At 40.8% G+C, this 24,055-nt stretch overlaps 1 protein-coding gene across 1 annotated transcript in view; it reads left to right on the top strand.

Moving 5' to 3' along the window:
• The window catches only part of BMPER (BMP binding endothelial regulator), a gene marked incomplete at both ends in the record, with an annotated part of 145,674 nt that overhangs the window by 462 nt on the left and 121,157 nt on the right, over positions 1-24,055 (top strand). The window contains 2 exons of the mRNA XM_080339243.1: positions 490-575; positions 23,916-24,015. Of these exons, the coding sequence (XP_080195369.1) occupies positions 490-575; positions 23,916-24,015 (186 nt within the window). The remainder of the gene's footprint in view (positions 1-489; positions 576-23,915; positions 24,016-24,055) is intronic.

The following is a 24,055-nucleotide window of genomic DNA, read 5'->3' as shown; positions in this document are numbered from 1 at the left end:
TTCCGTTTGACAGTCAGCCTGCTAATTTTGACTCATTTGCCAGTTGGCTGTCGTGCATTAAAAGGATGCTTGGTTCAAAGCTCATGCTGTACTCCTGGTCCAAGTCCTCAGAGGGTAATGGACTTTTTGCTGATTTCAGTGAGCTCTGGATCTATCGTTATAGAAGTACCCTGCTTTGCATGGAGTACTCATTATTCTCAACACGTCATCTGAGAAGAGAAACAGCGTCCTTCTTTGCTATAACTGGAACACAAAGAAGGTCTAGATTTGTGCAGCAATAAAAGGCCAGTTATTTCCCAGTTTCCTTTGGAATTTTATAGAAATGCTGAACATCTCTGCTTGCTTAAAACAGGCAAATTAAGGCAAGATTTAAAATCAAAGGCGAGGAATGGAACAGAAGTTAATCCTTAGTGTGATAAGGACAGTTTCAAAAACCAGCTGGGAGAATTATAATATGTCAATATTTTGAAATTTTTATTTCTGTTTCAGGATCTGTTGCAAAATGTGAAAATGAAGGAGAAATTCTGCAGATACCATTTATCACAGACAACCCTTGTATAATGTGTGTTTGCCTGGTAAGTTTGGATTTCAGATAATAAGAACATTCAGGCCTTTGCTAAATGTAACTGCACTGAGAGGGGAATATTTCACATAATCAAATCTTGGGTGCCTCTGTTGCCTTTATGTAACACAAGGTTATCTAAGAGCCGAGCTAATGGAAAGTAATCCAATCCATGATCTGGCAATCGCTTCTTTGACTTTTAAACTCTCAGACACATATTTACACCTGACTTTAGTATGACATTGTGAAACCGATTTTACCGTGTGAATTTGGAGGGAGAACTGTTTTCACAAAGTCAGGGATGCACACAGAAGTCTTTGCATAGAGCTCAGCAAGAAGGGTGAAAGGTAAGGTTTGGAAATGCTGCTGCTTTGAGCTCCCATGTGTGTAGTTTCACACACCAGTGGCTGAAGAGCTGCTCAAGGGTGCAAGGTGAAGGCTACAACGTGACTACACACGCTGTGATAAGACAACAGTGAAAGCAGAAGTGATGCTTTCATCAAAGCACTTTATTCCAAGGATGACACTGCCTGCTGTGCTGGGAATGCAGTGGTTAATAATGTCGCTAGCTGATACACGTTTTGGGGAGAAACATGCCCTTTCATTGTAACTCTGCTTCAGAGTTAAGCATTTTTGGGAGCAATTCAACTGAGCAAGCCAAGGCTTTAGGAGTTATTGAAAAACAGTTGTTCTAAAGAAAACTTTGTACAACATATTTAAAAGAAAGCCATAAACCTTAATTTGCTATTGAATGCAAAGAAAAGTATAGACCAGAAAGCACTATGTTTTACATTTTGGAAATTGTAGAGTAGCTGACTGTAAAAACTGTGTTCTAGTTTAGGACTTAAATATCAAGACACGCACTCTCCCCCTTCTATTATTGCTATTAATATTATTAGCATTAGCCAGCATCATTATAAATCTATAAAAGGCTTAAAGAATTGTTTCAAATTGCCGTTTAGAAGGCAATTTTGGCAACTTTAGGAACCTGATCTTGAGCCTCCTGAGGTTGATGTATATCACTGCACTGAGTTCAACAGATTTTAAGTGAGACACAATGACAATTTTGTAGCTAATAGTAATAAAGAATAAGTTATTGATTCTTCTGGATAGAGGGGGGATGGGGAAAGGAGGAGCATGGGATGTGGTGAGTTAAGGAGATCAAGGGAAAACAAAAAAAAGACATGAAGCTGTGTTCTGTCATGGATCACCTTCCCAAATATGTCTGCCACCACTCTTGCTAATGGAAGCTGGTGTTAACCAGCGAGGAAGCAATTTATCTGTGAAGGAGCAGAAGTTCAGTCTTGGGCATCAGGGCAATAATGCATCAGGGTAAAACACTTGTATTTATAGATCTCTCTAGACCTTGGCTTTATGAAATCAATGAGCACCCTTTTAGTGCATGAACATGAAGAACTGCAAAAAACATTGGATGTAAGAACTCTAAATCTATGTGGTTTGTAGGACATACTTTAATGAAACAGCAACTGAGGGCATTTAGCTCCCTTCTGTGCAAGGAGGATGCAACATTTTATTAAGAATATGGATGCCTAGTGAATTACCACTGTTACCTGCACTATATATGCTCTGTTTTATTTCTGCCAAAGGATAAATTTGGTCTCTGTTTCTTGAGTTGGAAACTGGCACACCTGGTAGAGGAGAAGGAAACTGATCTGGAGATACTGACTTTAACGCTGTGTGGCATCCAAAGCAAGGACTTACTGGAGAGCCAGTTGCTGAAATCTCTGTTCAGGCCTACCACAAGGGAAAAGATCAATTTTAAGAGGTCTGAGACAGAAACAAAAAAAACCATATGGTGATTTGTGACCAGGAGGAAAGAGGGAACCAGGTTTCCTTACATCCCACTAGAAATATTGATTGTTTAATAGCCATTCAGTGAGGAACTTTCTCTGGAAGACTGATCATACTCTTCAAGAGCAAACCTGATGGATGTTCGTATCATAAGAAGCGAGCAACTAAGAAAAGAGCTTAATAAGCTGTTCCAGGAAGGAACAAATTGCTGTCCAGGAGAGGACAGAAAATTCAACAAGAGGACACTTGTGTTAAAAACACTAGTAAAGAGAGTAACTGAAATATTGGATGGGATTATGGCAGGTCTCCCCTAGCAGTGATACATTTCCATGACTGCAAGCTGCCATAAATAACTGCACAAGTTACAGAAATCTGAATGACTCTGGGAAGAATATATAACTCCCTTCCAGGACATTCCCATTTCACAAATGAGAGGAGACAGAACTGAATTGCTGGAACCAAATAATCATTAAGTGTTTGACAGACCTGACTCTGCAGGTTGTGTCTGGCAAAGCACAGGGATGCATCCTAGCAAGGGAGAAAGAAGCAGGCAGCACAAGCAAAGCAATCTCCAGCTTTCTCTTAACAGGCAAAATTAGTTGGAAGGACAAAGCAAGGGATAATATTTTGAGAGCAAATGTGGTGAAAACTAGAAACTTATAGGTTATGGGTAAGTTGCAATCATGCAACAAAGACTATGAACAGCAATTACAAACGCAGTTCATTACACACCAAGAAGTCTTGGAAGGAAGATTAAATCCCAAAGTTGTATTTTCTCATTGATTAGTGGAGACAGGATGGACCGATTTTCATGATAGGAATATGAATAGGAACAAGGCTTCTGGGGGTGCTGCTTTAATAAAACTTCTATCTCTTGTTTTAGAGTTATTTGTAACACAAACCTCTGTATCTTGAATACAAAAGACACACTGATCTCCTGGAGACAGCCAAGTCTGGCTACCAAGACGAGTTCATTCTTGTGCATCTGCTGTAGCATGTGCAAAGAGAAGTTGTGGTGATATGGAAATTTGGACTCAGGGACATGTGCTGGAGATCTTTTATATAGTATGTAGTAAATCATTTGCTTTTCTAATAAAAAGGCAGCACACCCACCATGAGATAGCTCTGTTTTGGACTTCCCTACTTGTCAAAATGAAATGTGATGGAGTGCACAAGCAGCACTGATGCTTGCCCTTAATATAAAGAAACAGGTAAGATTAAGAGTATGTACATGTGTGTGTAAATGTGCACTGTAGCTCTGTATGAAAGAACTACCAGCTAAACAAGCCAGTATGGCTTAAATCTAGAGTTCCCTAATTTGTAATTTATATGTCTCTATGGTCTTAATAATGCCCATTAAAATGGTCATTCTTAACATCTGCAAGACAATAGTTTCAATGTGAGTTTTTACAGTTACAACACTTTAGCAATGGTATATTGCTGTCCAACTAATCATCTCTCTAAGCACTTAATAAACATGGATTAATTTGATTTCCAAAGAACTGGTTATTAATTACAACTGACTGCAAAAAGCGGCCTTTTTTTTTTTTTTTTTTTTTTTTTTAGGTAAAAACATCTAAGTCAAAGAAAGATTGTGGTTTATCCACAAGGAATTTCTTGTAGGACTGTGATGAAAGCTCAGATCTCCTAACTCCTGGTCTGATGGTTTGACTACAAAGCCATCCCTTCTCACTTCATGCACTTTCACTTTACAAGTGGATGTGGGTGGTATAGTCACAGTATGAACACACTCATTTTCTTTTTTGTCTCTCCAACAACAGGCAGGCTGCAGAGATGCCAGGTTTTTGGTGTGTCTGCTCTCTGAGCTTGTTCTGAGGCATGGAATGGGCAAAGGCAAATTCAAGCTGACTTCATGATCCAGAGGTTTTGAGAACTGTGATTTATGACTTGCTGTTGCTATCTGCAAAATTCTGTTTGAGCTAATGTGCTTTGGTCTTCTGCCCATGTCCACTTGGAATGTCTGTGGTTCTACATCTCCCAGGAGATGTGCTATCTCTGGGAAGTTACCACACCACCTGGCTTTCCATAAGGATATAGCCCAGGACAGGCTGAAGGCAGCTCAAACTACCTGCTTTCTTGGGTATTCACCTTATATGCTGCTAAACTCAGGAACTGGATAAAACACTGGCATCCTTAGTACTTAAAGCTAATGGGTAAAATAGAAATACAGAAGTTGCACTTGGAAAATTGTTCCTCTGAATCTAGGCTACGTGTAAATTGCAGGTAGGCTTACTTGTGAAGTGCCAGTGTAGTATGGCATGGTTGACTGGCTCATTGCAAGCATGCAAGTCTTTACAAAGACTTCTGTGATGGAAAGGGTTGAAAACGCTCCAAGCTGCAGCAAGCTCTGTGTCAGAGGAAGGTGAACAACTGAAAGGAAATACTAAATGTGATGGACAGTAACAAGGGCTAAGTAAAACAACTCCAAAGAAAAATACTGTCAACAAAAGGGAAACTCTTATTTCAGATAATGATGTGGCACTTAACAGTACAGAAAATATGTTAGAGAACATATAGTTGTGATATGATTTTATACCTAGTGGTCAATAGTAAGAAAATCTTATGTCCTGCTGTTCTCTGAAAATCAAAGTAATGAAACTGTGGGTAATGAAGTTGACTGAAAAATGTTTGAGTTTTAAAGAACTCATCTGAATTGGCATGATGATTATAGGTAAAAATATATAATCTTGATAGTATTCATAATGCAATCATATTGGTTCAGTTTGATAAGTAGATTTTTTTATTGCAGTTATTAAATGCTTGAAGACTGCAAATGATTATAGCTATAATACCTAATGCAAAAAAATTATTCTAAAAATATACTCACACGTGGAAGAATGAGTTTATTTCAATCCATAGGAACATTTCATACACCTTGTGCAGTTTGAAGTACCCAAACATGTCATGTATGGCAGAGTCAGATATTTGTATTTCAGATGTGAAAGTTTTAAGCTGAGGGTAGTGGAGGCATGGGTCAGTTTCTGTTAGTAGAAATGAAACTTCATGAACGCAAAAACCTAACACATTTTGGTAAGTTTTGTACTTTTTGTAGTGCAAAATATACATTGAGTATTTTGAAATGTTAAGGGGAAAATGCTATTAAGAGAATATAGGGAGAACTTTTGGTTAGATTTCTTTTATATGTGTGTCAGCATATAAAATAGGCTTGGAATATTTAAGTTCAACTCTGGTAAAAGTATGGTAAATGATCAAGTGCAGCAAGAGTTTTTGTTGGTACAGCTTTTTAGCTGGAAGGTATCTAAAACTCAAAATAGAAGTAGGCTCACACCTGATATTATGGCATTTACTTTCAAGAATTATATACTTCAACATACACGTGGAAAAGACATAAAAATGCTACAGTCTGTTGGAAATAGGTGAAATGGGAACCTGTGCGTAATTATAGGATGAGAATGTAAAAACCCATAGAAGTAACTTAGCCTGAATTAAACTTCTGAGTGCTGAGTTTTTCAGAAGTGAGATGAGCTCAGCAGTGACAACGATGACAGGTGGGGTTGCCTGTGGTGGTGAGGAGAGCCATGTCATTTCATGCTCATTTATAATCACCTGCATGGACCCTGAACGCCTTGCCAGAAACAAGCAGAGATCCAAGAACAACCTGTCAGTTGGCCAGTGGTAGATGTAGTTTTAAAATGAGTGTACCCAAACCTGCCAGCTGAAAGAGACAGGTGAGAAGCCAGGAACTGCAAGGAAATAGATAAGTATACCTCACGTAACAGTGGTTTTCACATCACAAGAGACTTTTATTTTTTTCAGGAGAATGAAAGGGTTTGGTTTTGGTGTGTTTTTTGTGAGGAGAAAAGGTCTTTTTTTTATTTTTTTTTTTTTAATTTTTCCAAAATACTTTAGAACAAAGTAAGTTGGGTCAAGAAACAGCTGATAAAAGCCGGTTGAGATCTTGACAAACCACATCTAAATCAGTGCCATTTCCCCCACCTTTTTTCCTCCCCCCTTCCCTTATGCCTGTGCCTGAAACTTGCCAACTGCACCTGAGGAGTGGTAATCATATGTCTCAACCTTTTATCACCTAAATCCAGAACAGAAGGAAATAAATGTGAGCCAGAAAGTGTAACCAAGTGTTGGAAACCTGAGAAAAGTTTGGAGACAGGAGCTCAGGAAACTAGAAATCAGAGCTTTGCTTGGCATACGTTTCATTCAGCATGAAACATCATTCTGTAGTTTAAATTTCCGCCTTTAAATCGAAATGTACAATGTAGATTTTGACCTTTGCTCATAAAAAAATATGCTAAATTCGTTGCTGTATGACCTAGTGTTCTATCTAGTTTGAACTGACAGAGTAGTGAGATTGAGTGCAAGCAAACCAAAGAACAGAAGAGATAACCTCAACCCTTGGTTCTCCCTGCACCTCCCCCCAAAAAACCCATCTCATCATTGCAGGCTAAAGCAAGAAAGCTACTATAATAGATTTGCTGGGGTTCTTTACCTATAGCATAGTTGATTTCTGTGGCACAATACACAAGTCGAGAGCTCATAGCTAGCCTGAGAGCAAGTGTTTGACACATGTTCAGTGAAGATGGCAGTATTTTAGTACATCAGGATTCAATTGCTGTTGCATCAAGGTATAATGTGGCCCAGATGACTTTTAGTGGAGTAGTGCATATTGAAAAAAAAAAAAAAAAATCATCAAACAATTCTTTCATACCTATTGTATTTAATTTAATTTCAATAGTTTACATACATCAACTACAGAATCTATCAAGACTGCATCTTCTTTCAATTTCAATATTCTTGGTCTTTATTACTGTGTAATACAGTCAACTTTCTCTTCACCCACAAAAATAACAAACAAGAGAGACAAAAAAGCCTAAGATAGTGTATTGGTAGTTTTCGCCCCCATATTACGCAAAAGAGAATGTTGTTTTGATCAGTGTTTGGAGGGTTCCTGGAACAGAAACATGCCTTGACATGATGAAAGCTTTATTAGTTTTTATCCAATTTAAAAAAGATACAGATGCATATGTCACCTCTTACATGAAAAACAAACCAACACCTCACCCCCCAAAACTAAACACCAGTCAAAGATCCATGTCAGATGCAGCTGGGTGTCCCATATTTGCTTTGTCATGAGGGGCCAAGAACAGTGTGTGTGTGTGTATATATATATATATATATATATATATAAAAATATGTATAATTTTTTATATATATATAAAATATATATATGTGAAGATGGTTTTGCAAGTGAGAAGTCAATTGAACTGAGAGCCAGAGCTAGTTGATTACCTGTTGTGGAGGTGATTGCTTTGTTAGGCTCTCCTGAAGCATGATTCATGTAGATTCAGTTGTAGTTGTTCTTAATTAATGCAACACCTTCAGGTAAGACAAAGTGTTGAGCTGAGAATGAAACCCAAACTATCAATGGCAGAAGAAGGTTACTCTGGCTTGATCCCCTTAAGTTTCCAACAGCAGTGGTAAGACAATGTTCAGGTCAGTTTGGTGCCATACAGAGATACGGCCACCCTGGCCAAGTAGTAACACATGCAACATCTCATCTGATCTCATTTTTTCCTCTGAGGAATGAGTATGGATTGTATAGCTGGGTGTTGTCTGTGCCACCTGTGGACCTCTTGAAGTCCGCTTTCTGCACCTTGCTTCACATCCCAGGGCTGCCTCAGAACGTGGCACAGCCCTAACGCAGGTATGTTTGCCTTCAACTCGCTGTGCTTTATCATGCCATTTATTTTGGAGACACGATGCACTGTCATATGTGACAGCTTATGATGAAGCCTTTTGGAAATCTGCAGGCTTGAAGAAGCTATTTCATGGTGTTCTCAGAACACGTGGGATAGTGAAGAGTTCACTGCTTACACATTTCTAACATGGAGTCAGCTGCATTGAGCAAACATACATATGTACACAGTGCTGAATTGATTATACATCTTGGCAAAACCCTCCTGGAAGAGAGCTGGTGGTATGTTGCTGTAACGATGATGAAGATCCAATCCGTCAAGTGTGGAAATGAGATTCTCTTTGGCACAATTAAAGGATCAGAGAACTCAAATACAAAAGAACATATTTAAAATGTATAAGTAATACGTGGAAAAATATGAAGGGCACAAAATTGCCATAAATTAAATGGAAAAATGTAATATAAGTTGCAAACGTCTTTGGAATGTGTCTACAATAAGTGCAAAATGGATCAGCGTAAGTTAAGGCACTTTTTTATTGCCAATAAGAAAAACATTATTAAAGAGCTGGTCCAATATCAAAATGGCATTTTAAAAGCATACGGTTACCTGTATATAGTTTTTATTAGCTTTCAAGTTTCTTCCATTGAGTTGTTAATGGTCTTTTTAAGAATTATGGTCCTGTAAGTGAATGGTTCACAGTGTCAGTATTTCTGCTGTTCTGCTTTGTGCTGCTATATAAAAATAGATATTTTTTTCCCCACCAAATATCTGGTTTTATTTCCCCATCATGTTTTAATATAAATTTTTGAGGGAAGAAAAATATTAAGCAACAACAAAAAAAAATCAAATGAAAATGCAACCTTTTTATATCGAGCTTATGGTCAAATAAAAGACTGTTGCGAAGAAAAAAACCCAATATTGTATAAAAACTCTTAACTGTAATACTGCTACTAAAATGACTATCATACTGGCACTTGCTCATATTGTACCTAGTAACTGTTGTAATTACTTCCTCTGAGGCTTCTTGGCCTCTTCATCTTATGCATTAAGCTGCAGCTAAAAAACTCCTTGCCTGACCATTTGTCTGATTGAGCTCTGGGCAGCCTTTTGGTTCCAGCTGAACCAAGTGCTGAGCTCTGGGCCCAAGTGCAGCATGGGCCCTGTCCCTTGTCATCCCCAGGAGCTGGCCTTGTGTGCTGATACCTGGATTTCATACACTTTTTGTCTATCTCTCCTATTTATTTATTAGTCTTTTTTTCCTGCCCCTCCCTGTTTCCCCCCTTTTTTTTTTCCTATTTGACTCCTGTGTCTGAGATCCACTTGCACCTTTAGTGGTCCAAAATGGGCTGTTAAATTAGGACTGTGTATCACCATGTCACTGAAAAAAATAACATCTTCACGCACCATCTACAATTTGCATACTCTTTACCTATTTCCTCATCCATTCCACTCAACAAGCTCCTGGCTGTAGTTTTCATTTTCTGTATTGTATCTTAGATTTTTCAGAGAGGGAAGCATTATGTATTTGTGCTGTAAAGTGATATGGCAAAAGGCAGTACTGTGAAATAGCATTAGAGCTGGGGATCTATTTGTTCTTGTGAGCACAAGGATGGGAATGTGATAAAATGCTATTTAGAAAAACAATTCAAAAGCCCCCAGTTCTTCTGAGTTCCTGTTTTAAATAAACCTTTTTGCAAAGCTTAAATGTTAAAGATTGAATCAGGTCATCTTTAACTCTGTCTTAGAGTTGTGTCTACATGGTTACTCTGCATTTTGGTCTGAAGCAGGTCTAGTGCACATGAGGCATCTGCAGTTGGTCGCATGGTAGTGACGCCGCTTTGTGTGTGCATAAACCCCAACCTGCAGTGCTGAAGCTTCCTGTATATTGCATATTTAGTGCAAATTCCCCAACCGTGTAAATGCTGCAATTTCAGTCTTAAATGTCTCTGTGCCGAGCAATGCGTTGGCTTCCATGTCCAGAGCTGTGCTAGACTTGAGAAGTTGAAGTCTGCCGTTCCTACTTCACACCAAAACCCAGGTATTGCTTGGCCCTGGGCTGCTAAGGTGCTCAGCGTAACCCCAGACTCCCTTGATGGCTGCAGGGCCAGCTGCCCCTTTCTCCAGATGGCCATGGTATGTGTGGCTCACCTGTTTTGTAGCTGAAGATCTCACTTGAGCCGTGGAAGCAGCAACTCCACGCTCCTCCTTAGCTGGAAGGATGCAAGCCACCATGTCATAGAGCCCTGGCCAGGACAATCAGATTTCTGACAGCTCATAGGCTAAATATTGTGTGTTTTTTTTTTTCTTAGCTGTTCCTAACATATTGTTTTCAATTATATTAAGTGCCTTCAATGGGAATGGTTTGGAACCATCAAAATGTATTCTGATGGCCAGCTAGAGTCATATATTTGAATCTATGTTTCTGGCTTGTCTTATGATTTATTAGTGGCTGCAGAACAGCAGACCTTGATCGTCCTGGGGTTATCTCCTCCTCCTTTTTTTCTGTCTGGGTGGTGATGTGCAGTTGAGACATGGTTTGGGAGAGATGGGGAAGAGCTGATAAATGACTGCTCTAGGGCTATGTAGTGGTTATGATCTGATTGTGCCAGTTAGTGAAACACCTCCAGGTTGTGCCGCTTGGAAATTGTTGGGGCAGAAAGGAGCCAGGAAGGGTGGCTGGGCTTGAGATAAGGCTATTAGCTGAAGGATTGCCTGTAGGACCTAAAATACTGATAAGAGCAGCTGGCTCTCCTACTACAGGGAGACTGTTGATTATTTGTCTGTGACAGAGAATATTTTTTGTCTGTATATGGCAGGGTACCATCAAATACTCAGTTCTGGGGGGAGCTGGCGTGGTTAACTGTGTTAGGTGGATTGGTGATTCAATCTGGCAAATGCTTTTGATTAAAATAAATGAATAAAATTATGCTGGCAGGCAGAGTGCAAAGCATGCAAGCTTTTTAGCCTGTAAACCAAGGAGTGGTGGATGGGTTGTTTGTAAAAGCAGTGGATAAAAAATGCTGGACAATTAAAGTCATTATACATTAAAACGTTGATGGTGTGGTTGTGTAAGAAACCTTTTGAACAGACTATGCTTGAGGCATAGTTTGTCTGATCTATATGCATTAAGCATTGCTGGAGAAACTTGCTGATGTGGACATTTAAGATGCAGCATAGTGCACTGATACCAAACCAGAGCTTGCTTATCGTGAAAATGTGAAGAAAACAGAAGCAGCATGCAATTTTTATAGCTACTGGAAAAATGTCCGTATATATCTGATTTAACTTTGCAAGGTTTCCAATCCTAAAGCAAAAACTACTTGACCCAAAAATCAATCTGAAGTGGAAACTTAAAAAAATATCTAGAACTCTAGGTCATGATAGTAAGAAATTTGAGTGGTTTTATGTACTTGTTGTTACACAAAGTGTATGTATTTGGTGCCTAAAATTGTGTATAATAATTTTAGTATAAGATTAATATCTCTAGTGTCATCAGGTTTCTTGGCATGATTAAACCAGTCCACATATGGAAGCATACAAAGGTGGGAGCCAAAAAGGGAAAAAGAAAGCAAATCACCTACAACAAAAGGGAGGTTTGCTGGAAGGCAGCCATCTGGAGAGGTGAGTAGGCAGCTCCAGCCTGTTCGCTGAGCATTATGTCTCATGTACCAGACAGCACAAAAACTGCTGCTGAGACGAAGCTTTAGTTGAAAAGACATGGATGTGACTATGTATGACTCTGGAACCAGAGGCGTAAAAGAATTTTTAAGCATCTTCTGGAGACCTAATATTACTATTGTGTGTCAGTGGACAACTTGTGTAGCCATAAGGTACCATTACCATCAAAGGATTTAGGTTAACCCACTGAGTAGTGCTTAGGTTGGGCTGTTGGCCCAAGCAGCCTGTGCTTAACTGTTTTGTCTCCTCTATTGAGAAGACAAATCAGAACAGAGATTTCTTACAGCTGACATGCTGAGCAGAGAGCTGACAGGAGCTGCTGAGTACGAGGCCATACCCTCAGCCCCTCTTTCTGTTTTGGGGTCAGGTAGCTCATGCTATGCCCTTAAGGGTTCCTGCTCTGGCCTGGGTGGCAGGACGCATCTCCTCTTATGTCATACAGCTTAGTAGTTGGAGGCAGTGGGAGAAAAGCAGTTTATTGTAAAGTATATCAAGAGGCATTGATGCAGAAATTAGTGAGCTCATCTTGGTTAGGAAATTTCCTGCTCTTCTCTAGGCTAGAGAAGTGTGTTTCAATTGCCTGTGCAGAACACAGCAGTGTGGACAGACTGGATGAAACGTCGTTCCTCTTCCAAGCCAGACTGGGCTGTGACTTGGCGATGTGAGACTGCTCTTATTGCAGAGGAAGGTACAGTTAATTAAATATTAAGTTTCTAAGACCTCAGGTAGATAGATTTTAGTTTTTTTCAGTTCAGCCCCAGGTTCTCATTTTTTACACGGCACTTGAGTCTCTCATCATAAAGAACCCTTCTTATGCTAAAGGTGTGAAACCTTTGGTTTTCAGACCATCTTTCCATCTCCCCTGTGTTTTCCCCCAAGCTGCCCAGCTAGTAGCATTACCGCTTGAGTTCTTGCTCTTCAAAGAGAACAGTGCTGTCCCACACAATGAAATCATCTCTGGCTGCCTCACCAGTGCTGTGGACTTCCAACCAGGCATAATCCCTTTCCTGACATTTGAATCTCATTGATTGGGTTAACAAGATGCTATCTGCGCTCCATACTTATGTAAATATAAACTGCTAGCAAAGATCTTAGTGGTACCTGATATATCACACTGCCTTTACATCTATCGAGAGGTACCACATCAGGAGTCACTTCCAAAAGCAGGCTGTGTTCTTGGTCCCATAGGTCCCTTTATAAGCTGTAAGAAATGCTGGTGGTCAAGGCCGACCATTCAGATGTCTTTAAAGTGTCCCACTGCTGACTGAAAATCACTTTGTCAAGATGACAAATGGCTTGTGCATACCCCGTTCACCTTCTAGTTTTGCTCTAATGTCAGGTCCATTTACTTGTCAGAAACAAGTATTTTTTTTACTTCCAGCAGTGCAAGTGGGGCAGAGGAAGGGAAGGAGTGAAGGGAAGACAGGCTGAGGAAAAATCTGCTTGTATGTCTTCTATGCAATGTATTATTATAGCTAAGAATTGCAAGCTTTGGACATACCAGGATCAGTTTGTTTGTACATGTGCAAAACAAAAAGAAGCAAATTTGCTTTTCAGAAGTGAGAACTGTCCCTGTAGGGCAACTATTATGCAAAACATGTTTTAACCACTAGATTTTTCAAGCAGAAAGTGGTTTTGCAATGTTAGTTTCTTATTTTGGACAGCGAACTTCATTCCAGAGCAGCATTTAAAAATAACTGTTTAATTAACTGGGTCTACCCAGTACATAGGGCATTGTGCATGTGTCTGTGCTGAAGAGCTCAGCTCAAACCTCTGAATTCGTGTGGGTGGTTTCATTGACTGCAATGGTACTGTCACATGGCTAAGTGATCACTGCTGTCAGTGAGGGCTGCTACATCTCACCCAAAAGCAGCAAGGGCCAGGCCACAAAATATAGTCAAAGTCAGCTCAAGGACTGTGAAAGCGACTTTGACAGCTTTGGCTTCTAGTTTCCTCTCAGTGGCTTTTGCTTAGGTCACAAGTCAAAATACACTTTTTCTCCTAGTAGCTACAGCACTCGCTGATGTTTTGAAAGTCAGAGTCTAGCTTAATTTGGCAATGCTGTTGATCACAACAAAGGAAAGCTCATTCCACCCTCCTTCTTTGCATCTGATGGAAGCTTTGTATCCATCAGAACTTTGAGTAGGTATGAAGTACAAACACACAGAAATGTGACGTGTTAAATAAAACATCACTGCAGGCTAGGTTTTTCTGACTACATACTCCTGTGGCCTTGGGCCTTCTCTTGCCAACAGCAACTGGGTGAAGCCCACTTGAAGATAACTGCTGTGACCAGCTGTCCATGAGTTAGGATTCATGCTTGCCCCTCTGAGATGTTACTAGCATGAAGCAGTTGCAGCAGAAAGGAGTGAGTCCCTGTGAGTTGAAGGCATCACTAAAGGACCCCAAAAGATCTTGCCCCTTCAAGGAGTCCTGGCTGGGATGCTCTCGGTCCTTGTCCCTTCCTACTCATCTCCAGACAGACTGACAAGCTGGTGGCTCCCCTTCTCTCTGCAGACCTCCATGAATAACCTCCTTTTTACTAATACCACTGTGTAACACAGGCAAGATCACATAAGAAAACAAATGCGGGGTCAGCACTGAGTTTACTTGCAAGTTCATTAAAACAGCAGTGTCTGGAGACCTCTTGCCTAAATAATTTTATAACGGAAAACAGACTCTTGTTGCTTTCTTTTGGGCTACTCTTTTTATTTGGTTGTTGTTCCTGAAGCGTTTTGGTCCTACTTCAAAACTCGCTTCAATTAAATTGAGTGTTTTTTTTAGTTTTGTTGGGGATTTTTGGTATGTGCTTTCTAACTTAGAAGTTGTGCTACTACTGCAACACCTCTAGCACTCCTCTGGATTATGAAGCTAGGATTGACAGGGATTTTCCTGACAAAATAACATTAGAAAACCAACTTGTAGATTAAAAATTTGGAAGAAAATAAAAGCCCCTTCCCCTTTCCTCCCCCAACTGAGATCTCCTGTTGGTGCTTCTGGCATGCATCACATCTTTGTGGATACAGTATCATGAGAAAACTGTCACTTGGTGATGTATTAGGGTAATATATCATGAGAGCATCGTTTCTTTAGAGGATATGGGCAGTAAAAGACATGATTCTGGCCAGACAGAGCAGCAGGGGACCTTGCTTTTTTTTCTTCCTTTTTCTTTAATCTAGCCCTGTTTTTGTATTGTACAGAAGTGAGTTTCTTCATGGGATATGACTTGTTGCAGAGTAAGTTAGGAGGCCCATTGGGCTTTTTAAACTCTTTAAGAAATACCTGGCCTCAAGGGCTGCTTTGTTCAAAGTTTTTAGAACAGGCTCAAGCCCAAAAGTAGAGCATTTGCCACTGCCTGTATCTCCGGTGTAAGTCGAATAAGCAGACATCAGACAGAAGGCAATAAAGATGCAATGACAGGTAACTATTGTTTGAATAATGTATTTGTAGATTTAGCCCATCATAATGTGATTAAATTATATTTATTAAAAAAAAATCAGGCAATGCATGGCTTTTAAATGTCAAATGAAGTTTTAATTCACATCAGAAAAATTACTATCAGTTGGTATTCGGTCTATAATAGGAGATATAGTTATCTCATCCAAAAATAGGAATTCTGAACTGATGGCCTCAGATTTTTATGCACTTCTGTTGTATTCATGGTTTTGCTTTTCTCTCATTGGCAATGTCTGGTGGAAAATAAGCTGAATGCAGTCTATACGTCTAGGATGACAGTAGTTAAGAAACAAAATCAGAGCATTGTTAGGACATTATTTTGATGGAACCGAGTTAATTTTTGAGATGGTACAAAGCATGACACCATGACTTGATATAAAATTTGTTGAATTAAAATCCTTTAATCATTTATTTTAAACCTTTGCCACAGTCTGCTTTACTTTCTATGAAATCAGCTTGATGATTTGTCAGTACCGCCTTCAACAATTTTTTGGGTTAGGATTTACTTAGAGTGTTTTCAGACCAGTTTGGCTCAGGGATGCTATGAACAAACTCCTTCTTTTCTAAGCCATCCCATGGCACTTAAGGGGGTGTCAGCAGAGCAGCATGCTCCAGGACCTAATGCAACAGAGCAGTGATGTTCTTCCACATCTGTTGATTCCAGCTGTGTGTTGATGGCCTCTGGATCCAGCTAAGGGAGTGTAAGATTTTATGGCCTTCAGCTGCCTGTCCCTTCTCTGGGAGAACGAATTCTGCCCCATCAACTTCAGCCAGGGTAAAGCAGGCTAGGCTGGACCACACTTTCAAGATGACTCATTTAGCTCAAAATGAGTTGGGTAGTGCTCATCCAGAAAGTTTTGCTGGCTGATCTGAGTGACTGGGAACATCCAGCAAGGGGTAGCCTGTAAGCTCATAGAGATAGAGCTGGGTTAGTGAGCTGTAACGTGAGCAGCAGCATGGGCACAGGTTTGCACCCTGACCTTCAAATTGATGGGTATTGCCTATGTCTACTGTTTTCTTAGGTACTGGTGTCAAATTTAGATGACTGATAATTAATGTGAATTCTTTATTGATAAAATAGAAAAAAAAAATATATATATATATATATTTTGTTTAGAAACAGATTTAAATTTTGTGGAAAAGCTGTGAATTTAAAATGCATGCATCTCATGAAATGCAAAGGTGTGGTCTCCCACAAGAACCCCAGTACATACCCCTTCTCTGAAACCTGGCTCCTGGATTACTACATGTAGTTTTTCAGACTACAGTATGAACTGCTGGTAACCTGTGAAAACCCTGTCTCTTATTGCTAGAAGACCATCTTGCTATTCTGTTGACAGGTAAACAGTTTTGCCTTTAATTTTACAGCTCAAGGACTCTTATCCAAAGTGGAGGTTGAGGTGGCAGTCTGGATCTTGCTCTGGCTTTTTCACTGACTTAATATGCAGTTATGGTCACTTCATCTGGCTGTGTCTTTGTCGATAAGCTCACTGGAGGAGGGATGTTGTCCTATGATGTATTTACGTGATGTCTGGTGTAATGGGACCCTGATCCCAGCTGCAGCCTCAGCAGTTGCATTAATGCAAACAAATATAAGAGGAAGAAAGCACTTTCTTTTCACCGTGTAGTTGTGCACCAAACTGCTGTCAGGGAGCACTGGGATTGCAGCAGGCCACTGAGGTCACTTTCCGCATGCTGGTGATCATTAAACACAGTGGAAAAAAATCACTGTTCAGTTCATAAGAGGCTGTGGGTGATGTGTCCTGAATGACTTGCATATACCCATGCCTTCCTTACAGCGGTGGAGATTGCCCGTTTGCAGTGAAATTTGGTGTCATCTTTCAGCTGGGCCTTTGTTTTAATCACCTTTCCTAGGGAGCGGAAAGAGCTCAAATTATGAAGGGGGTGGTGGATGCTGGCTGAGCATCACCACAGAGAGAGCTGCAGCCTCCTCCCTGTGCGCCCTCAAAGAGGCCAGATAAGCTAAGGAGATTACAGGAATGAGGGGATAAATTGGGGGCTACTGTGTGCTCTGCTCAAAAAAGGAAAAAGAAGCTCTGTGGACTGGACTGGCATATTTTGTTCCTGATGAAATACTATCATTTACATCTAATGCAATTCATGCTGAAATCGTGGTCATGTTGTGCCATAGGCAAGGACCTAATGCTGAAAGTACTGAAGCATATGTTTGGCTTCACTCCTGTGAAACTGAAGACACACTTAAAATAATAGGACTTTTCTCTCTATGGGGTAAAGCATATACCTTGGTGTTCATAGGTTTATGTGGGTAAACAGAGAGAACTGAGTCATTTTGCAGAGAACAGACTGTGTCATAGAAAAATATTTTTTCCACCTCCAATTTAAAAACATACCTAGTGTGCTAAACCATTTCTGTTATTTTAGCCACAAAATTTGTTTTTGCAAGGAAAAAAAGCCAAACAGATAATTGAAGAGGAACCAAGGAAATGAGATCTTTTTCTCATCTCCCTTCACAGTGGTTCAAAATGTATGCAGACACCTTCCCTTGGGGAGTGGTGTCTCCTCCCTGAGGCCAAACTGTGCAGCTCTTGCTCAAGCACAGAAATGCTCATGGTAGACGGCAGTCCCACAGTAATAGCAGAGATTGCTTGCTTGCATCAACTCTGCCAATTAAAGGGAAGGTTGTAAATTGGACCCAAGGCAGCGAGTTCCAGGCAGGAGTGCCAAAGGAGCAAGGGTACTATTTTCAGAAAGCGCCTCAGGATTTATCTAGACCACGAGTTACACACGTGTTTGAGCCTGTCCTCAAATTTAAGTTGGCCCAACATTGGGGTTGTGTGCACGTAAGCATAGGTGCAGGCACACTCCTGGGAGCCTGGTGCTCCCAAGCTTTGCTGAGGGACAGAGCCTGTGGCCAGCGCTGGCCCAAACCTTTGCTCCCGTGGCCTGCATGGACTGAGCGTGGCTCTGTGCACACTGGAAAGGATGCTCTGGCCACATGCAACATCTGGCAGAGAGCCAGCAGCATGGCCAGAGAACATGTGGGTCATGGCACGCGGTGTGCCCTGACTTGTGTTTGTTTGAGCTTGCCCTACGCCTTGCAGTAGAGATGTTGCCAAAGTGACTTTGAGTGCACTTGCTTCATTAATTTTAAATGGCTTTTTCTTTTCCCAAGGTCATACGTGCATGTTTGAAAGCTGCATCCCAGATTTCCCAGGGATAATTTTTGCCATTGCTTGAAAATTTTTGGTTTTTTGGTGGATGATCCCACAGGCATCTCCTGGCAGAAATTTAAGGACACTCTGAACTACTTGGTGAGGAGTCCTATCAGAGTTACTAGTGAGCTTGTGATGAATAATGGTAAAAAAAGCATGTTTTCAGGATTAGCCATTAATGGTAGTTCATATTTCTACCTAATCTGTCACTGCTGCTTTTATTATTTTTCTCTCCACAGCCTTTTTTGGTTAAATGAAAGTTTAAGAAATATTTTTCCTATTCGGTATAAATAGTTAATAATCTCAGGATATCAGAAATGCAGTGTAAGCCTCCTAAAAGCATTTTGAACATATAAAAAAGAAAAACAAAACAAAACAAAAGGAAAAAAAACAGACTTTCACAGTGGAAATTTGGTTCCCTGAGAACCCACTACTGCAAGATCTTCAGCCACCAGTTGTGACAGCACAAGAGTGGGCTTGGGATACTGATGGAGGTGCTCCTTGGCACAGTCCTGAAGAAATTAAGTGGACTCCTGGTTGTTGTTGGTTGTTGTTGTTGTTGTTTTTATTCCTTTTCTAAGCCAAATCCATGTTGAAAAGAGCCATCCTCCCAGTGGCTGCCGTCAGGAGCCCAGTAGGGAACCTTGTAGAAAGTTGGCTGCAGCTTCCAAGCTGTGGTTTGGCACACGTCCTCTCCCAGACCTCTGCCAAATATTCAGATTTCTTTTTATTGTTTTTTTTTTTTTCTTTTTTTTTTTCTTTTCATGTTGGCATTTTATTTAACTGTACCACATGAGTTTTAAGGCTGTTAGTTTGATAAATTTTGTCACCAGAAAGGGCTATTTTGTGTGGAGTTCTTTGATGGAAGGTAAAAATATGAGGTGTATGTAGAAGGTGAACAAATTGCGTTGAGAGGAGGTTGTAGTAAAGGTAACATGAAGCAGTAACACTGGTATTAGGCCTGGTTAGTGTATCTCTCCTGTGTAGGAATGTGACGTCGCCTTTGCATGCCAAGTTAAAGAAAACTTTGCTTCCCACTGGCAAAGCGTGGGAGAGGGGAGAAATGTGGGCACCCAACAAAACTTTCTGATCTTTCCCCTAATGCATTAAAATGCTAGTTCTCCAGCAGTGAGATTTGGTGAGTGTGGGAGAGAAGTCCAGGGTGATCCTCTAGCACTTCCCTAAATTTTCCTTTCTGAGGGAGCCTGGGATTCCCGTGCAAACTCTTTGTTGACTGAGCGCTGACTGGGGAGTTGCGTCAGCTGTAGCAGCATTGTTCTGAATCGGCCTGGCCTCTTTGTAAAAGAAATGTATTTTTTTAACACCAATAAAAACCTTAGCTGAGGTTCTCTCCCTTTCTGTGTGTGTGCCTGAGCACTAAATTAACAACAACAAAAAAAATCCCAGATGTGAATCTATAAACCATCTGTTTAAAATAACTATTGTGCAGAACTATAATTAAAAGTTATTTATTATGAATCTCGGGACCCTATTATGGATTTTGACTGACTCCCAGGTTTCTGATTTAGCAAATGGTTTATGTATTTATGAGCCATGTGTCTCTTCTGTACTTCTCAGTGCCAGAGTGCATGGCCTGTAAACAAAAGGAAAAAAATCCCCTACCCTCCCATAACTGTTGGCTTCTGAATGTTGCCGTCTAAGAAGTGTTCTCTTAAGAACAGCAAAAATCAAAGTATCTGAGAGCTTTCAACAACTCCAGAAACGCTGTTGACAACATAGATGGAGGTTTGGTAATACAGCTCTCCTGCATGCAGCTACTTATTGACTTTTTAAATGTATGGTTGGGACAAGTAATGAAATGTTGTGATTATTGAGAGTAGGAGGGGACATATTTGGAAGGAAAGGATTTAATGCTAAAGTCCATTTACTCTCACCCTCTGCTTGCCCTTGTGAATTGGGAGGGAAAGAGGCAGCAGAATTGAAATAAGCAGATGGACAGTACACATTAAGCAGTGTTTTGGATGACAGCACGAAGGAAAGAAAGAAAAAAAAAAAAGTTCCTAGTGACAATTGCTCTTTGTTTTATCTTCGTACTTTTACACCCAATGGGCCTAGGAGATCTGCACTGGATAATGCTCGACTGCAATAGACTAAACAATGATTTACCAGCCCTGTTTTATCTGGTGCTGTCCTGTGGTTGATCAGCATGGTACGTTAACCCTTCCCTCTACATCTGCTGGCCTAATTTTCCCCAAGATGCAGCACTGAGACAGAAGAACATGATTTCTCAGAAAGAATTTCAGAATTAAATACGGTCCTAGAAGAAGCAAGAGGGATTTTGATCTGAAGACTTTGATGGGGTAGTACGTTGCAATTGTGGTTCTAATGTATATTTGTTCAGCAGCAGTAGGGGCTACAGCCCTGAGAGGTGCTGTAGCTCACAGCCTGGAAGAGCAGACCAGCCCCAGTGTCAGGGAGTTTAGGCACCTTGGGGTGGCATCCAAAACAGTTGGATTCAAGCCAGTTTCGGACCCACGCAGGGCTTGCCTGTAATACCAACTTGAGAGAAGGAATAACAGCTTTACAAATCCCACCTTGTGAAGGGGTTAGCCACCCTTCTTGCTGTGGCAAAATTTGCTGTTCATCTGATATACACAGGCCTGTCCTTGCAGACAGGAGGATGCAGCTGCTTCTCCAAGGGACACAGCTGAGCTTGTTCTTTTATTTAGAAAAAGAAAAAAGGAGGTGAGTGAGTGTGGCACCTTCTGCCCACTTGTTAGTACCATGCTGTCACCTTTGAGATGATGATCCAGGTTCAGCGCCCTCCATGTCCAGAGGCAGTTCAAAGATTCCTCTTCCAGGTACCCCACAAGCATCCTTGCTGTCAAGATCAGTGACTTTTAGGAGCACAAGGAACAAGCCCCTCTTCTGCTGAAGCTGGGCCACTGAGTAACAAGACATTCAAGGTCTACTGGGATAAAGGAAATATGAATCTATAGCCTGCTGCTTAAGATGCCTTCAAGGAGGGAGGATGATTCAGTTCCTGTCGCTGCACTGTGGGCCACTAAAGTGCTTTATGTGGAACAGCTCTTAATTTAAAATAGCCCTTGACAACAGGACGTGAAGTCCAAAATCCTCCCTTTCAGGAAAGCTCCCAGCCACTAGGCTATATGGCCCCACTCGGTTTTGCTTTCTTATTCCAGTTCCATCCTCATCTGTAATAAAAGTCCTGAGTTCAGGGTTGAGCCACCAGCAATGCTGGTGATGAGGGAAGAAGAGTGAAATCCAAATTTGGCTTCCGCTGTGGCTTGGCTCAACGGTACCAAACTTGTCATTGGCAGAGAAGATTCCTGATTTAAGTAAGGTGGGACAAACAGGAGGTTTTTAGTTACGAACGGTAACCAGCAAGTAGTTCCTGTTTGAAATATGCATGTCAGATGCATCCTGAGGATTTTTAGGGACTTTTTGTATTACAAACAAGGAGCAACCACGTCAGGATGTACCTGAGGGAGGCAGCCAGGGGAGAGGGCAAGAAGTTCCCTGGGAAGCTGAGCTACGTGAGACATTTGCCCCAGGAGTCCTGTGGGAATCAGGGAACAAAAAGAAATCAGAGCCATGTTTTACTTCTTGTTGCTGCCATCTGCAATAATAATTTCTTCCTTTGAAGAGGAAGTCTGATGTGTAGCTGCCCGCTGGACCCTTTGACATGAGTCCAATCCATTTGGGTTGACCCAGAAGTGCACCATGCATCTTCATGAGGTCCATGATGCATGCTGCAGCTGAGTAAATCATGTTCTCCAAAGGAGCCTACACTAAACTGGATTTTGCCTTTTCTTCAAACCTGCTTTCACCATGCAGAAGATTTTTGCACAGATAAAGATAACAGGGCTGCTAGGCTTATTAAATCTTTCCTTGAGCAAACTTCATTAGAGACAATTAGATCTTAGCAGAACCCTTCAACATCCAGAGTGTTTGTAGCTGATTTGGTGAACTTGGTTCAGTTGCACTTCAACAGGCTTTAAGGAGGCAAAGTCAGGGGGCACTATGTTCACATAACGACAATCAGGATTTCACCCTGTGCTCTAAAAATTGCTTGTTGGGCCAGTTGCACTGCTGTGCCGTGGCTGCTTCGTACCAGTCCAGAGCTACAGACCCACCATAATAAATTCAGCTTAACTCGCCAGTTAAATTGCATCTATGTTTGGTCTGAAATGGGGGAGTGATGCAGAGCAGCCAGCACGTAGCAGTGACCTGGCTTTTTACAGTAGTTGTTTGTGCTGCTGCAGCTGCGCTTTAGGGCCTGATTCTCATTTGCTGATTTCACACTGGCTTGGTGAGAGAGATTCCTCATTTACACTGATAAGATTGAAGTGCCTTTATAGCTCCCATCAGATCAGGCAGTGACTTTTAAGAAAATAAACCTCCTATTTCAGACAAAGAGCTGGAGTGTAATAAAAGCTACGTGTTATCCTTCACAGGCACCTTGAATAAGGCCACAGGGACTGAAAGAGAAAGACAGGAAAGCAGTTTATTTTCCTTTCATTTTATGATTTACATTTTTCTAGCCCTTTGATTTTTTTTGGTCTCTAATTAAGTCATAAGGTTGGGTGAGATGAGTGCTTGCCTGTAGTAAATGGCCACCTGTGTCACTTAATGAACTGAGGTACTAATTATAGGTGGAGGTCAGGAATTTCAGTCAGGAATTTCAAGTAGCAAAATTTCACTGAAAGAAACCCTCAAAGTATTTGTTTTCTGCCCTCATTTTAAGGCAGGGATAACCAGAAGGGTTGACACCACAGAGGCAAGACAGGCTATAAATGGAATATTTCCTTGGTCTGCTTTTGCATATCCTTATTGACATTCCTTAATGTGGTCAACATGCTCTTTGGGAGCTGGCTTTTTGCCATAGAAAGATGACACTATAATATGCAGTGATTCTGCCTATGATTCTGTTGTTGCATCGATTTTCAGCGTTTTGGGGAGAAAGATGAATTACAGTAGTTTATTTTCTAGTATAGTATAATGCAGGCTCTTTTGAAGACCATCTGGGTAGCTAGGTAGTACAGCCACCTAAAAATTACTTTCAGCAGTGGCAGAGTTTTGTTCTCTCTGAGGGTGCCACCTCTTCCTCAGCCGTCTGTCCTTTTGTCACCGTGAGAAACAATTCCTGAGCTATGCAGTTCATGGGGCAGCACCTCAAGACTCTGAGGATGTTTTAACAAGAGCGTCATGTAGCTAGTTGTTCATTTAAGTAAAGTGGATTTCTGCAGTGGAGCACGTTTGCTGTACTATGACAGGTAGTGGTTATGAATTACTGTCTAAGTGGAGTTTAAACACCACTTGAATTACTTGAATTCCTGGATAATTCTAGAGATTGTCTTCTACTGCGTTCCTTCAAGGAGAGAAAGGTGTTTGAATCGCAAGGACCTCTTCTGAGTGAGAGGGCAAATTGCTATCCTCACTTTTTATATTCTGAGTTTTAAAGGAACTAAGCAATAGCTTTTGTCTTTCTTTTTTTTTTTTTTTCTTTTTTTCTTTTTCTTTTTTTTTTTTTTCCAGAATAAGGAAGTGACATGCAAGAGAGAGAAGTGTCCGATGCTCTCCAAGGACTGTGCTCTCGTAATTAAGCAGAGAGGAGCATGCTGTGAGCGTTGCAAAGGTGCGGTTCCTTTCCTCTTGTTTCCCTCTTCTACAAATGT

Source organism: Nesoenas mayeri (genome assembly GCF_963082525.1).
Source record: "Nesoenas mayeri genome assembly, chromosome: 2".
Taxonomy (NCBI): Eukaryota; Metazoa; Chordata; class Aves; order Columbiformes; family Columbidae; genus Nesoenas; species Nesoenas mayeri.
The sequence above is the reverse complement of the archived record's forward strand: the minus strand, read 5'-3'. Positions and strand labels throughout refer to the sequence as shown.